At 49.0% G+C, this 14,004-nt stretch overlaps 1 protein-coding gene across 1 annotated transcript in view; it reads right to left on the bottom strand.

The window, feature by feature from the left end:
• The window catches only part of Myom2 (myomesin 2), a 70,383-nt gene that overhangs the window by 46,087 nt on the left and 10,292 nt on the right, over positions 1 to 14,004 (bottom strand). Inside the window, exons 5-11 of the mRNA XM_059244993.1 lie at positions 13,782 to 13,920; positions 13,488 to 13,645; positions 12,485 to 12,577; positions 4,824 to 4,912; positions 4,681 to 4,731; positions 1,982 to 2,146; positions 1,551 to 1,712 (exon numbers count right to left, since the gene is read on the bottom strand). Coding sequence (XP_059100976.1) covers positions 1,551 to 1,712; positions 1,982 to 2,146; positions 4,681 to 4,731; positions 4,824 to 4,912; positions 12,485 to 12,577; positions 13,488 to 13,645; positions 13,782 to 13,920 — 857 coding nt within the window. The remainder of the gene's footprint in view (positions 1 to 1,550; positions 1,713 to 1,981; positions 2,147 to 4,680; positions 4,732 to 4,823; positions 4,913 to 12,484; positions 12,578 to 13,487; positions 13,646 to 13,781; positions 13,921 to 14,004) is intronic.

Below are 14,004 nucleotides of genomic sequence, written 5' to 3'. Positions count from 1 at the left end.
GAGAAAGTTAATACACTTAACATTTGATTTTCTTATCTAAAATCCATATTTATTCAGGAGCCATGGCTGTTGTGTGCCCACAGAAGTCTGGGCGTTCTGTGGTATCTAGTTCAAACCTCCCTAATGTACTGTAGGCCATGGATTCACTGCCATTGAGCCTGGTGTTTCCACTGTATTCATGACCTCCAGAAAGTGATTAGGACGGTTGGGCTCCCCAGGTTTGCGCCCTGTTCTTCCCGCTCGTAGTGCTGAATAAGCAAGGCAATCAAACCTGGTTGAAGTCATTGCGTTTTTATGGTGCAAAACACCCTGCCCGAGGCACGCAGGAGAATGGAAGGTGTCTTTTAATGCCAACCCTAATAAAACCCACAAAATTATATGGGAGAGCTGAAATCACAGCCCTGCGTGCCTGTGTGAGCTTGTGGGAAGTACAGGAGCAAGATGGATGTTTATGTTCCCAAGGTAACATACTCTAATGGCACAGCCCTCCATTAAGTTCTGTTCTAACTGCCACTGAGAGAAAAAAAATCTAACACCCCAACGGCTCTCTCACACCACCCACACCTGAAGCCGCAGGAGGGGGAGCAGGGACCAGCTAAAGATGGCTGGCCACGCAAGACAGAAAGCATGGCATCCTGGGAGGGCAGCCATAGCTGGGGTCTCCCCCAACAGGCTCAGGAAGGAGCCCACAGAGGGCAGCCTGGGTTGGTGGGTCAGGGAGGGCAGAAGCAACACCCTGAGAAAGGGGCACAGCCCTAGCCCAGTCCACTGGGCTTTGCGGGGGGGGGGGGGGGACGCTCTCAGGCTGTGGCTCCAACAGAAGTCAGCCCTGGTTCCTCCACAAGAAAGAGAGCCAAATTCTCTGAGCTTTGGTGTCTCCAGCCAGGGAAATAGAGCAACTTCCAGAATCATCATGAGAGTTTTTGAAGGTCTGTACTGATTGTGCATGAACACGCATGTCTATGCACACCTACACGCATGTGCACGACGAGTGTTTGCAATGCATGCCACCACTGCTATTGCCTGAAGCTATGCCTGGTACACTTCCTCATCACATAATTACGAATGGCATCCTGATGAGCCCATGATGAGGGTTAGAGGCAGGACAGAGGATTCAGTCAGACCCAGGGCATTCTGGAACTGCCGCTGCCATGTCGTGACTAGAGGAAGCAGGAATTAACTGAAGTCAGCAAAGATGAACGACACACTGCCCTAGTCTTGTGTCAGTCGTAACAGCAGAGTCTAAAGGAGCCCACTGCACCCTGCAGGGAGCTGAGCACGCAGCACACTCCCTCTGGGGGTTCCCTTTGTAAATTCTAGGATGTTAGGAACAGTGGGGAGCAGAGGCCATGCGTCTAACCCTTTCTGCTCACTCACAAGTCAGGGTCATGATGGCAGACATGCCTCGTGCTTTGGGAGGGGCGCTTTCTGGTCAGCGGAGTCTGCAATGGCCAAGACCCACTGTCCACTTTCCTGTATCTCTTCCCTGTCCCCTCCTTCCATGTGGCTTTCTTCCCACCCTCTGTTTGGACCCCTACCCACGGAGGTACCTCTGACAAACATGAAGGCGCTGTGGTCACTGACACCACCCCGGGACACGATCCTCAAGGTGTACAGCCCCTCGTCATCCTTGTTCAGGTGGCTGAAGGACAGCGAGGCCTGGCCTTCTCCGAAGAACATCTTCGTCCACTTGGACTCTTTCAGCAGCACGTCTGAAATGGCGTCAGAGAGCGAGGTTAGCTCCAGGTGCTTCCCCGTGAGCTGCTCCAAGAGACTCCTGGATGATGTTCAAGGTCAGAGTCACACTGCCAAGGTCACCCTCCCCCCCCCCAGTCTATTTCTCTGCTGGCAGCTAACACACCAGCAGAGGTGAGGGACAAACGTTGCCGAAGGCCACACCTCCACAGAGGGCTCACAGGTACAGCAGTGGGGACTCAACATGTCAGCAGTGTCCCTGGGGCCAATTCACCACAGCACTCACCGTCCCGGTACCACTCAGCTCGTGGCTGCACTCTCTTCAGATCTGGCGTCACCAACAGCGTGCACTTGAGTGTGACTGTCTCACCCTCTCTTCTGAAGGTGACCCCGAATTTCTCCAAAAACTGGACATCGAAATGTGTGTATGGGATCACGGATGAAAGCGGCACTGTGAGGGAATGGGGGTTAGGGGGTGGGGCCATAGATACTGTTAGCATCCAGCCAGCATGTGTGCCTATGTCCCAGCACAGCAGATACACCTGTTTATGGAGTACATGCCCTCTGGGGTGTGGAGGTGCCTGAGGGTCTGCATCCCCCAAACTCACATGCTGAAGCCTTAACCACCCTGGTATGAGGGCAGCAGGGACTTCAGAGTTGATTCGGGTTTGCTGAAATCACGAGGAGGGGCCCCATGATGGGGTCAGTGCCCTTATAAAGGAGGGAGAGAGATGGCATTGTACCCAGGAGGACCAGGGAGGACCATCTATAAACCAGGAAGCCATGTTCCCCCAGAACACACACAGGCAGCTTGAGATATCAGGCCTGCAAACTGAGAACTGTGGGAAATAAAGGCCCCTTGTCAGTCACCCTCCTGGGAGACCGCCACTCTGTAGTCAGACATGGTCACACAGGACACAGCGTGGCCCTGACTGTGTTCACAGCATAGGATTTACGTCCCACCTCAGCCCAAAGAGTGGCTTTGGGAAAGTCCTATCCACTGGAATTGTGGCATTTCCCTCTTTAAAAATAAACTGTGGCACTGTTCTTATCCACATGTCATTCCACAGCAAGTGAACTAACTAGGACTGCAGACGTCAACTAGAAACAGACTAAACCGCAAAAACACACTTAGTAGAGGATGTGCGTCAGTCAGAAGCACGTCTGCAGGCATTATTTGGTGGTTGTAGCACTGGTGTCAGACTCAGGGTCTTTCACATGCTAGGCAAGCACTCCGCCACTGGGCTATAGTCCCAGTTCTTTGTTGAGACAAGGTCTTACGATGTAGCTCAGGTTAGCCTTCACCTTGCCATCTTCCTGCCTCCCGAGTGATATGATTACCAGTGTGTACTACCACACTTAAAAAGTAAACTTTTACACCAGGCAGTGGTGGTGGCGCACGCCTTTAATCCCAGAACTCGGGAGGCAGAGGCAAGTGGATCTCTGTGAGTTTGAGGCCAGCCTGATCTACAGAGCAAGATCCAGGACAGCCAGGACTACTCAAAGAAACTCTGTCTCAAAAAAACAACAAAAATAGAAAACAAAGAAAGATAAGATTTTTAAAACCAAAAACCACCTGTGATTTAAAACACATGCATATAGGGAAAGTTCAGAAAATATCTGCAAAATGGAAATAGTGATTTTTGACTTGGAGGACTGGCTGAGTGTCCAGAGGTTCTTACCAACTCCATGATAGCTCCAGCCCTTTAAAAATAGCTGAAGCATGGCTGAACTGTGTGCTTTAAGGGGTTAACTCTATGCCATGTGAACCTGACACTAACTTCAAAAGTGCAAAAATGGTTTTAAAAAAAAACATTTACATGGTGAATACAAGAGCATTATTGTCATTATGATCATGAAATATTTTGTAACTATTATAGATATTTCAAGTCTCTATTTGGAAAGATAAAATTTTAATGGAAGATACCTAAGAGTAGGGCAAATAACTCAAAGATCCAAGTACTCAAGGTGTATAGGACTCCGGATCCATAGACCTCCCTACATCTACGTTGGCCTGCCCTAAACTCCTGGGGTGATTTAATACCAGCCAAATGTTGAGTGTGAGCCTATCCAATAAAATTCATGCACAAACACCAAAAAAAAAAAAAAAAAAAATATATATATATATATATATATATGGTGGTTACCAAAGGATCTACCATCAGGAAATGTTTTGGTCAATTCTTCATGATTAGGGCTCATGTGTAAATAGAATCATGGCCAAGCCAAAGCCCACACAGAAAGCACAATTCCTCTGGTAGAAATATGGGTCAAACATAAACCTTGTCCCTAACCCACACATGAGTTATTTTGGAAGTAGGTCCTCATCTCTGGTAGCCTTCCTCACCTGATCCGGGTCAGCACAGCTCTTGGGCCTCCCAGGAAAAAATCAACCTGGGTCACAGGGAAATGCATGTCTCATGACAGGGCCACAGCAGGTCACTGTGGACAAGGAGCCTATTTGCTGATAGGTAGTTTCTTCCCATTCTGATGGTGTTTAAAGGTAAGTGGGATGGCATTGACATTGACAGCAGAGTAAGGGGCCACACGCCACAGGGCACCCCACATGAGGAAGAGGTTTGTCGGACACTGAGGCGGTGTGTATCACTCTCAGCATACACTGGCTGTGTGTCCCACCTAGACCTCAGGTAGCTGCTCCATATACATGGCCTAGGAACTTTCAGGAGCATGGAGTGTCCTCACACACAAAATATGGCACCATCCTAGACTCTGTCTAAGAATTTGTATTCATTTCTTTTTTCCAATCCAGATATATAAAGTCTCTATGAGCGATGGTTTCACCTCTGTCTAAAAACACCAACTTGCCAGCAGAGAAAATTATCACACAATAACCCTGGCTGGGGAAACCTAAAGAGATATTAGAAACATATGTTTAACAAAGATTTTACCCTGAGAAAATCATTTCTCACCTCTATGCTATGTCACTAAACATCTTTCTAGACAAAGACCCCCAGGTATACTCACATCCAATTGGGAGTCCTACAGAGTGCAATGGTTCCTCATCTCCACGGTATCCTGTGGGGAAAATTGGATGAATGTGGCACAAAAGGAGACAGGCAGGGACAAAGGCCTTCTTCCCCTACCCCGGACAGACATCAGGAACATACTTCTCACCACCACAGCAGCATTGGTAGACACTTGTCCATGGGGGTTGGTGGCTACTGCTGAGTAGGTAGCTGTGTCCTCAAAGTCGGCCCTGGGGGAGAGAAAGCAAGTTTGTGAGATGTTCTGACCCAGTCGGCCTCCTGAACTTGAACAAAGCATTCCTGGAGAGCAAACCACGTGGCCTGGATCACTTGTGACTTATTGGAAAACGGTGCCAGCTCTCTCTTGGAACGAAGGGCAGAGCATAGTATTAATTATAGATACAGATGAATGCCTGGCCCCAAACTATGTGTGGATTGGACTCTCAGAAAGGAAGGATAGGAGAGCTTCCAGAAATCATTTATTTCACTCTCAAGGAGAAAGCATCCGTCTGTCTGGCTCTCTTTCTCAGCCTAATTGAGTCTGTTGTTTCATCCAGTCACTGGGAAGGCCTCTGGGGTCTTGGTCCACAGCAGAAGCCTTCCTGCTGGGACAATAAAGAGGCAAGTTTGGGGGAGTCCTGTACCTGTTCTGTGGAGGGGAGTTGCTCTCCTCCCTAGGAGCTGATCTCTGGTTAGCTCAATGTAGCCCAGGAGCTGACAATTGGTCCTGCCTTCTAGGTTGTCTTGATGCTTCCCACCTAGGACTGTGCCTGCCACCCTCCTGTTCTAAATGGCTCCGAGATCACAGCATGACCAGGCGGCTGAGAACTCACCAGAGCCCCAGGCAGGAACCCGAGCTTGTATCTAAGGCCTGAGCAGAAACCTTGTGAGCCTTTCTAAGTGTGGAACACCCTGCTAGTCAAGTAAAGCAGGGCCAGAGTCCCACCTCACCCCCCAGAAGCACTCCTAAGCCAGTAGCTGATGTGGAGAAACACAAATGGTACAATTCCCAGATTGGAATGACCCACACATCAGCCTCATTAAAACACCCAGGCTGACACTGGTGGAAGCCCACGAACTGTAGACTAGTGGCTGCGGAGCCCCCATGGGACTGGACTAGGCCCTCTAGATATGGAAGACGGTTGTTTGGCTCAAACTGTTTGGGGGGCACCCAAGCAGGGGGCTCAGGATCCATCCCTGGTGCATGGGCAGGCTTTTGGGAGCCCGGTGCCTGTGGTGTGACGCCTTGCACAGCCTTGGTGCAGTGGGAAGGGGCTTAGACCTGCCTAGGCTCAGTGTGCCGGGCTCTGCTGACTCCCCATGGGAGACCTTGATTTGGGGGATGTGGAGATGTGGGGTGGCTTGGGACAGAGGGCTGGGGGAGGGGGAGAGGAGGGAGGAGGTGGGATCTCTGGGTGATACGTAGAGTGAGTTGAAAATTTCTTAATAAAGAAAAATGAAAAAAAAAAAAAAAAACACCCAGGCTGGGCCCCACCTAAGACGTGGGTGCGTGTCCATCCCAGGAAGACGATGAACTTGAAATGGCAAGGGCCCAGACTCTCAGGGTGCAGAGTTCTCATCTCCTCATTTCATCCTTCAGAAGGGAGGCCACTTCTGTGGTTGTGAACTGGCCCCCCTTTATCTTCTCCAGAAAATGTGACAGGAGAGAGGCAGGCAACTTCACACCCTCTGATTTATGCCAGGTACCCTGTGAGGTTCTGGTGGGGGTCTCGCTCTCGCTGTCTCTCCTGTGTGTATGTATGTGCTCATGTGTATGTACATGTAGACACATGTGTGTGTGCGTGCATATGAAAGCCAGCGGTCATCCTCTGGAATTGTTCCTCAGGCTCTGTCCACCACGATTTTTGAAGCAGGGTTTCCAGTTGGCCTGGAACTCAGACTAAACTAGGCTGGCTAGAGAGAAAGCCCCGGGTCTCCACCTGCTTGTGTCAGCGGCACTGAGATTAACAAGCACGTGCCACTATCCCCTGCTTCTTCATGTAGATTCCGGAAATCAAACTAGCGTCTTCATGCTTGCACAGCAAGCCATCTACTGACTGCGCCACAGTTCCGGCACCACAGCCCCAGCTACTGTCACACGTAACCTTGCCGCACATGCTGGAAAGCACCACGGGAGAATTCGGCACTTGCAGAGATTGGAAAACAAGGTCCACGGGGCTCCAAAATTTGCATTCCTGCTGCTCTTTCCCTCTAAACTGGGGCACAGGGCGAGGCCTTAATCTTGGCAAAGAACTAGCATAAGTTTACCTTTGAGAAATAAAAAATGTGCCCAAGTCTCACTTTAAAGTGCCGTAAGCCAGTAGTCCCAGGGACAAAGCCCTGTCCTGCAAGATCATCTGACTTGCTTCTCAGTCACTTTCGGAGCTGAAAATATTCTCTTTGACCAAAGATTTAATATCTCTAGGAAAGGGGAGAGGATTTTCTGAGACCTGGGCTGTCTGCCAATGGCCTTCTTTTCTCTCGGGAGTTTCAACCCGGTTTTGCTGTGTCAGACGTGACATCCGGCCCCCTTTAAATGTCACTGCTCACAGAGGTCAGCACAGCCCTGTCCATCTGGACACTCACACCAGCACATTACGTTCCATTCACCTGGGAGGAATGAATGCCGGCCGCCACCCGCCAGCACGGTGCAGCGCTGGCCTGCTTTGATGAGGAAGCAACAGGCTTTGCAGTTGGACACTCTGCAGGCAGCCCTACCTCGGGGCAAAAGAGCAGGGGGCAGTCGAGAGTCCCGGCTCCACTGGCATTCACCTGCCTCTACTTGCAACAGCATTGCAAAAGGAGAAAACAGTGTGGGGACCATATGCGTGACCTTCCAGAGGACCCAGGTTCAATTCTCAGAACCAACACAGTAGCTAACTTCTGTCTGTAACTCCACTTGTAGGAGATCCAGTACCCTCTTCTGGCCTCTGGATGCAACCAAAACACTTGTATGTGTGAAATTAAAAAGTAAAGACAGACAGACAGACAGTGGCTCTTAATTAACACTTAGACCCTGCTGCCACGGTCCTGGAAAGCTGATGGAAAGAGTTGAAATCTTTGGAAGCGATGGCCTGACCAACATGGAGCCCAGCGGGGCCACAAAGCGGCACAGACTTAGAAATAGGAGCAGGACACCCAAAGCAACCACCCAGCCGATAGCAGAGCTCACGGGAAGCCTGAGCAGGACTTCCAGGAGGAGCCCAGAGGACAAAGCCTGCCCTTGGCCCAGCAGATCACCTGGTCCTCAGAGATGAGAAGGGGATTAGCACTTAGGCCATAAAGAGTCCTCAGAGGAGTGTGGACACAGATGGTACCTGAGTGTCCAGTCCACTGCGTAGATCTCACCATCTCCAATTCCGTCAACAGCCCTTCGTGTTAATATAATGGTTTCCAAACTGAGTTTCCCTGGTTGCGAATTTCTTCAGTTTTTAGACCCAGAGTAAATGCCTGTGCTCGGATGTATCGTATCCTCTTTGCACAACTAAGGGCAGGTCTAGAAGTCTGTAGTATATAATTTAGATAGTATATAACTGGTGTGGGCCTAGTCCTCAGTGAAGCTTCTACGCCACTGTTTAATTGAGTAATGTCCTTTAAGCTCAAGCTAAGAACTTGTTTCTGTCTATAATGGCTCATCTTGGCAACTCAGGGCTGTTCTCAACAGTAGTCAATCAGAATAACAGCAGAGAACATGCCTGCCGAGGCTGTAATACTGCAGCCGTGGTACCTTGGTACATGCACTTCCTCAGATCAGCTCACAGCCCTCATCTATCAATGTATCCCTCCCAAAAGGTACCGATATTTTAAATTCCTAAAATGCTTTATAAGGGTGGCCTTGATGATTAAAATCAAGCAATGTATTTGAAAAACTCTTACAGTTTTATAAATGTAATATAATAAATATAAAAATCAAGCTCAGCATCATCAGTTAAAATGTATTAACTCAATCCCTGAGCCAAAAGAGTGTCCTCCACTCTCTCCTGTACAAAGCTTTCTTTCTTTCCCCAAATTCCTCCAAACATTAGGGGCTTCCAAGCCCTCTGAACTGTTCCTGAGTAAGGAAGAGCTGTGTTGGCACAGGAAGAGAACAAACTTGTCACAGAATGGACCACCGCAGAGAGGAAGGAAGTGCTGAAATGGTCAGGCCTCAGGCCACCTCACTGTAACTCCCAGCTTGCCCTGGGCTGACATGAAGATGGGACAGCGCCACCTAACGCATTAGCACTCATTAGCTCCTCCGTTCACCCATTAGCACTTCTAGCACAAAGGCATGGAGTTAGGAGAAGGTCTGATGGGAGAAGCGCCTCTCCCTCTGCAATGAACTCCTGTGCTTAGGAGAGCCAGCTCAGGAGGCAGGCTCCAAGGCTTCCCTCCCCCGTGGGAAGGAAACCCATGACCTGCCCAAATATGAGACCCCTTCATTATGACATTGGTTTCCCAGAACCAGGTGCGCCCAGGTGACTGCTAGGTGGGCAGGGCGCAGGTTACAAGTTCTAGTATCTTCCTTTATCTCGTTCATTGTACTTACTCCTTGGTGTTTTATACTCCATAAAACTTTGAAACGGTGGTATGTACATAAATAATAAGTGAGCATCCATGCATGTATGTAAGTAAGCCCTGGAATATTCCCTCACTACTGAGTGTAGTAGAGTTGAAGGAAACAGGATGCCTAGAGCAGAGACAGAATGGGAAGCAGAGAGGAAGTCAAGGTGGCTCTGGGAACTCCACCAAACTCTGATTTCAGCAAAGGCTAAGTTGGAGATAGTGAACTATGACCTCATCTCCACCATGTCCCAGGAGGACCTCCCCTCCCTTCTGCTCCTCGGGACCTACAGAGAATGTTCAGCAAACCCAGAGTCTAATTCTAGCCTTTGCTTCATGCTGAGAGAACTCTGTGAGGGTTTTACTTTCTGTTTGGATGGGTTCCCAGAATAGGAGGGATTTTTTTTTGTCTCAATTTTTACTTCCACGGGGGCACTTTTGCCTCTCAAAATTTCAGTGTAAAAGCATCTCAACACAACCTCCTGTGAGAACCAATGCAATTTTATCTTTCTAAAGATGAACAGACGTCATAAGCAAATTTCTCATTGGTAGGCAACTCTCAGGGTCCCTAAACGGTAAGTGATATAGAAAACAGATTTAGAGCGTAACTCTTAACTCATAACTTAAATACCAAAGTCAAAAGGTAAAGTATAAGAAAAGTTTAGTCATGAAAACATCCTGCAAAAAAGGGGATGATGGCGTTATCACTAAATGATAACACTCTATTCTAAGTGCCCCTCAGAATAAGGGAACAGCATAAAAACCCTTTGGAAAAAAAAAAGGGAGACTCTCATTATGGCCAAAGAAAAATGTATGCATATATAGACACCATGGTGCGGATTACAAGTTAAAGTTCAAATAGTACCAAGCCTGTTTGCTTTTCAGCGTCGTAAGAATTCAGCTTCAGGAGCCAAAGAATATTCATAGGAGCAAATGTCATCTCAGAATGCAAGGAAAAGCTCAATCCACAGCCAGCTAGAGAGATGGACAAGGCATTCCACACCCCGGAGACGCTGCGGATCAGATGATCTGTAGCTCAGCACTTTGGAATGAACAGCTGAGCTGAGCTATAATTTGTGGGGTTTCCCATTGCTCTTTTCTTGAAGAACATGAAATTCTCTAGATCTACTAAGAACATCCTGGGAGGAAGGGAGGGAGGGAGGGAGGGAGGGAAGGAGGGAGGGAGGGATAGAGGGGGGAGGGAAGGAAGGAGCGAGGGAGGGAGGGAGAGATTGAGAGAGAAAAAAAATATGTGCTGGTCTTGCCAAGTGTAAGTCAAGAGAATTGTGTTGTGTTTCTGGATCATTCCATCATGGCCTACCAGGGCCAATTAACTTAGTTCATTCTGGGTGTTTCTTCACTGTTTAAAGTGGATGTCATTCTGGGTGTAAAGTTTGAATGCTGCCAACATTGGATGAGGGTGTGACTATTTTCATACTTGATAAAGAGAAAACACTTCTTGCTGACTGCTCATTCAAACCAACCTACCCAGGCCTGCTGATCAGAGCATACCCTGCCCAGTGATCAGATACCCTGACATCAGTGTCCTCCTGAGAAAACTGGTATTGGCTTACTGCCCACTGATCCTTGGAAGTCAAGGGAAGAGTTACTCTCCACAGAGTGCTGCTGCTCTGGAGAGACCTGCTACCCAACTGGCTTCTCCCTGCTCTGCATGCTTCCACCAGGGACACCTGAGTATACCTGCAGAGTAGGTAGACTAGATCCCTCTGGATCCCTCTGGATCCTTCTCATCAATCCCACTATTCCCTCTCTCCTCCACACCTGGTTCCTAATTCTTGAGTTTCAGCAAGAGCATGGCACTGGTCACCTTGGGCCCCTCCCACCCCAAGTCAAGAGGGATCCTTTCTGCTTCTAAGCAAAGCCAGCATCCAACCTGCCCTGCAGGTTTCCTGGTCTACAGGCCTAACTTTGGCCTCCAGTTCTCCTTCTCCCTCTATCCCCAGTACACACCACCTGTGTACCATGAGACACTATTAGAGATCCTTCACAGAAATATGCAGTTCCCACCTAGCACTCTCTCACCTTGGAAACTAGGGCTGCATCTTCCCAAGCAAATTGGCCCTGGTCCTCATTTTACCATGATCTGCCACCCTAGGCTCAGTTCTCCCCTCACCTACCTGTTATTCACCTTTGCAAATACGTGACACCTTCTGGACACCAAATAGCAAGTCCAATTTTGGTGGCCACCCATGTACCACCCCACCTAACACAGCAGCTGGCACTCAGTAGGCTATCAATGGATGACTGAAGAAAGCAACCGTGAGGCCAGGAGTCGGAGCTTATCCGGGGACAGAGTTTCTAGCTTAGCAGAGATCGAATAGCTGTGGAGGAGTGTCATTGCACAGTGAGGGCTTTGAGGGAGGAGCCCATGGTCCTGCAGGACTCAAGGACAGCACTACCCTGTCCTCAGGCCACCAAGATGAGCCCAGAGAAGGGATTATCTCCTCTACAGAGAAGCAGAAGTCACAAGGAAGCAGATAGAAAGAGGAAGAAAAGCTGGGAAGCAGGAAGAAGAAACTCCACCTCAGCTAGAGGGCCAGGGCCTGACAGAGGCTGCCAGTCCAAACAGGCTCATGTTGGAGCAGGACCTCAAAAGCAGGACCACTCATTTTGACCTCTTCCTCCATCCTGATGGAGCCCCTCATCCATCTCCATCAAGGAACAGCCGGTCACCCCAGCCTAGACTCATCAAAAATCCAGCTAGACATATTTATCCAGAACCCCTTCCCAAAAGCTTCCTGGTTTCACTTTCTGTCTATGACTCCACCCTCTCCTTGGCTCTGGTGTCCTGCTCCAGGTCTGCTAAGGGCTGAACACACTTGGCCACCACAGCTATCATTGCGTGAATCCACCTCGTCATCAGAAACAAATACCAGAAGTCATCGCTTCTTCAGCAAAACCCAATGCATAAAACATTTTAATTAAAAAAGAAGAACATGTTTTTATTCTAAGCAAACATCTAGGCAAAGCCACAGGAAGAATAAGCCTGTCTGCATGCACCTGTATGTCTGAGTGTAGTATGTCTGTGCCATCACGTGACTCTTGCAGGCACACCTGATATTACAGATGCACTTAAGTCTCAGTCCATCGGGGCTGGCCTAGACATCCCAATCTCTCTGCCTCGGCCTCCTAAGGGTGGGGATCAGGCTTCTACTGCCTCTCCCAGCCAGCTTCTGCCGTCTTAATTTGCACGTGGTTATAGGATGTGACCCCAGCACACACTGGCTGTAGCTCCTCACCTGTTGATCTCCAGGGTGTGCACTCCATACCTGCTCTCAATCCGGTACTTCCCTGGCTCCCCTGCCTGGCATATCAAACTGCCATCTTTGTACCTGGTGGAGGGAAATATTCACTTTAGTACAGTGGCAGACATACTTTTGAAGTTTTGTCTCAACCTCCTTTGTGCTCCAAGAAACATCTGCTCCTCTTTCCCCTGCCCATTACTGCAAGGTGCTCTGGATCTGGCTTTCTAGGAGAGAGAGGAGTTGTAACATTCAAACAGACAGAACCTCATACATCTGCTTGAACTGCTTATGAATTCAGAAATTATCATTCCATTTAAAAAGAAACATAACTGGTGCTAGCCGAGTCCCAGCCTGGCCCATCAGGCCATATTGCAGTCAGAACACATGAGAAGAATGCCACAGAGTGCATGAAGCCCTGGTCCTAGAAGCTCCAGCCCCCAACCTGTAAAGCAGACCTTAGCCACTGCAGTCTGTGTTACGGTTGAGCAAGTCCTGGAGTACTCCCTCATCTCCTAACATCATGGATGAGCTGAGCTACAAGGTTACAAGACTCCTGTGAGAGACCTGGGACACAAGGGGATATATACAGCAGCAATCTGTGGTTTCAACAGCAAGTGAACAAGAAGGGTCTGTGGGGCTTAAAGATTTGACTCACTAATATTTACAGTTTCCTTCCATGAGCCCTCCTATAATTAAGGCAGATATACGGGCTCTCTGTACAAGGTCAGCAATGAAGCCAGTGCATAGCCAATAGCCAAGACAACAAACATTCATGCCTATTCAGGGAATTAACCCTTCAACAAAACATTCTGAGAGAGCCACCAGGTCAATGTCCCTAAAACAGGAATGATAGAACATTAACTAGACAGGCCTTTTGAATTTTGTGCACACATTTCCCACACGGACTTCCATAGGTCTACAGGGCAGGCTCTCAGGCACACATGCCTTCCACGCACGTAGTTCTTAGAGGAAAGCAGCCCCGAATGCTGTCTCTCACCATTGCACCACAGGCGTGGGAAATCCTTGTACAGTGAAACAGAGCCTTACTGACATCCGCTCCCAGATGGTGTGGGACCTTAACCTCACCAGGATCTCGGGGGCTCTGCTCATCCGGTCTTCAAATGAATGTCTCTCCCAAGCTAGCTTGTCTTCCACCTGCCGAGAAGAAGCAAGGGTGGTCATGGTGGGTGTGGCAAGAATATCACACTAGCAATGAAGCATTCATTGGACCACCTGCATGCAGATAAACTCTCCTTCTATATGCCCCCAGGGAGCTTGGAGGTCCTCCTACCATCTGCTCCAGGGAATACTTGTCCAACTTGTCACGAGCCAGTGACCGCGCCACGTGTACATTCTCCTCCATCTGGGCCAGCTCACTGAGGAAACGCTGCCTCTTAGCTTCTCCATAAGAAGCCTCTAGGGACCGGTACCTAGGAGAGCCAAGAAACTCTGTTAGTCATAGGACATGTGACAAGACTGTGTGGTACTGACAGACTAGACTGATCCTCTCTGGC

The sequence above is a fragment of the Peromyscus eremicus genome, chromosome 17 (assembly GCF_949786415.1).
Source record: "Peromyscus eremicus chromosome 17, PerEre_H2_v1, whole genome shotgun sequence".
NCBI classification, from domain to species: domain Eukaryota; kingdom Metazoa; phylum Chordata; class Mammalia; order Rodentia; family Cricetidae; genus Peromyscus; species Peromyscus eremicus.
Note: the sequence above shows the minus strand (reverse complement) of the source record. Positions and strands in the feature narration are given on the sequence as shown.